General features: G+C 37.4%; 1 protein-coding gene across 1 annotated transcript; it reads right to left on the minus strand.

The window, feature by feature from the left end:
- Positions 1 to 413: 413 nt before the first annotated feature.
- Positions 414 to 1,694, minus strand: LOC137718716 (zinc finger protein 1-like). The gene has a single exon (XM_068458258.2). It carries the CDS (start codon positions 1,558 to 1,560, stop codon positions 712 to 714), a length of 849 nt encoding a protein of 282 aa, XP_068314359.2. The 5' UTR covers positions 1,561 to 1,694; the 3' UTR covers positions 414 to 711.
- Between the last annotated feature and the right edge of the window lie 304 nt (positions 1,695 to 1,998).

Raw genomic sequence — 1,998 nt, forward strand, 5'->3', positions numbered from 1 at the left:
CCATTGGCTTCACTTACAATTTTATATTTTTCCAAAATATAAATTCCTTTTGTCGTCCATTTTTATAAATGGGATTCTCGATTGATGCAAAACTTTTTGGAGGTTCATAATTATTTTTTAGGACATCAAATGGCTGCCGACCTCTTTTGATTCTATTCAGTGGCAACATACTTATAGAGAAGCCAACTTCCTCGCATGCTATTACATCCATTAGTCACAGTGTTGACAACATTTTGTATTTGGGATAGGGTGCTTTTTAATGAGGGATGCCAAGCGTTTATATTTGATTGTATGAGTTCCACGTGTTCTCAGGAATTTTCTTTATCTTAATAAAAAAAAATTCCTAGCCAAAAAAAGAAAGTAAGAGTCGTGGATAAGGAGAAAAAATTAATTTGAAATTCACTACGCAAAAGAAAAACAAAAGTTCTTGTTGTTGAACTAAAATGTGGAGTACAAAAGTTGGAAAAATGAAAAATTCTAATGGATTTGGGACAAGTTAAAAGCAAACCAAAAGAGATCAAATGCTCATGCTATTCTCAAAAATCAAATTTACACAAACCATATTCGAAATGTGAAACGAGAATTTTAAACCACATCTCAATACCGACATAAAAAAAATTCAAAAAAAAAAAAGAAAGAAAAAAGACAAGAGGATCATATATGATACAATGAAATGAAGAAGAATTTTGCCGTCTCGATACTACTAACTTGTTAGAGCTTGAGTGACAAGTCAAGCTTCTTCATTTCCTCCTGATCACTACCACTCTTGAAACGACTGTCGTTTCCCAACCAACATTTTCCAATTTCTTCACTGCTTTGTGAAACCATGTTGCTCTTTGCCATGTCAAATCTCCCAGCACCACCAACACCTTTAGCTGCTGCAGCCGCAAGCTTTCCGACCGCCGGTTGCTGATCAAAAAGTGACCTTGACCCAAAAGTCCGATGTCCATACGAACCACCAAACCTGATCGCAGACGAAGACATCATGGAACTAGGCTTGTGAATCATGGAGTGAGCCTGAATGTCCAGTGCCCTAAAAGCACCGCCACCATGGAGAGGCAGAGAAGCCAAACTTGAGTAATAAGGGTACCCAAAACCTGCAGCTGAGTCCATTATGTGGGACCCCAACATCCTCTGCCCTCTCTTTGCTAGGGTTCTCTCTCGTTTGTGGGCATTCTGGTGCCCTCCGAGCGCCTGCGAGCTGTAAAATTTTCTTTGGCAGTAGTTGCATGAGAAAACCCTAGGCTCTGCCGCATCGGAAACAAGGGGGGTTGTGGTGGCGGTGGTGCCTTCTGATGAGCCCGTTTCGAGGCATTCAAGTAGATTGAGCTCCGGATTATCGAAGCAGAACCCGCGATTCGAATTGCTATCCGAAGCGTCTAGATCGATTATTCGGATGCTAGGTTTCTTCTCTTTTTCTTGATCTTTCATCTCCTCTTCATCTTCTTCAACTCTTAGTTTCTGTTTGGTTTCCTTTGGGTCTTGAAGTGGAGTGTTTGGACATGGAGGAGCTTCTGCTAATGAGAAGATATTTGTTTCATAATTCTTAGCTGGTTCCATTGCTGAAATCTTGAAGGATGTTTTCTGATTTTTTTTTTTCAAGTGGGATTATGAAAATTTGAGTTGATAGAACGTTGTAAGCAAAAACTCAAGAGGATAAAAAGTTTGTTTATTGGACTGAGGGAAAGTAAATGTTTTTTGTGGTATATATGGATAATGGAAGAATCCACTGTTGTTAGTAGCTTTTTTTTTTTAAATATATTAAGATAAAGTTTATTTAACTTTATATTGGTAGGTTTACTTAATGTGATTTGTCACATACTTTGATTGGATCAATGGAAGTTTTACACAGTTCTTCTATCTATCCATAAATCGACAAAAAAATAAAAGGTATTTTAGTTTTGACATGAAAATATCGTTTTTCTTTGATTTCTTGTTTTTTTATGAGGATTGTGTTTTACTCATTGCATGCATAAACAAATGCTTGCCTCATTTGCA

The sequence above is a fragment of the Pyrus communis genome, chromosome 8 (assembly GCF_041283825.1).
Source record: "Pyrus communis isolate YQ-2024b chromosome 8, ASM4128382v1, whole genome shotgun sequence".
NCBI classification, from domain to species: domain Eukaryota; kingdom Viridiplantae; phylum Streptophyta; class Magnoliopsida; order Rosales; family Rosaceae; genus Pyrus; species Pyrus communis.

Coding starts and splice junctions, on each gene's coding strand:
- LOC137718716 (XM_068458258.2), bottom strand. CDS start 1,560: ATGGAACCAGCTAAGAATTATGAAACAAATATCTTCTCATTAGCAGAA.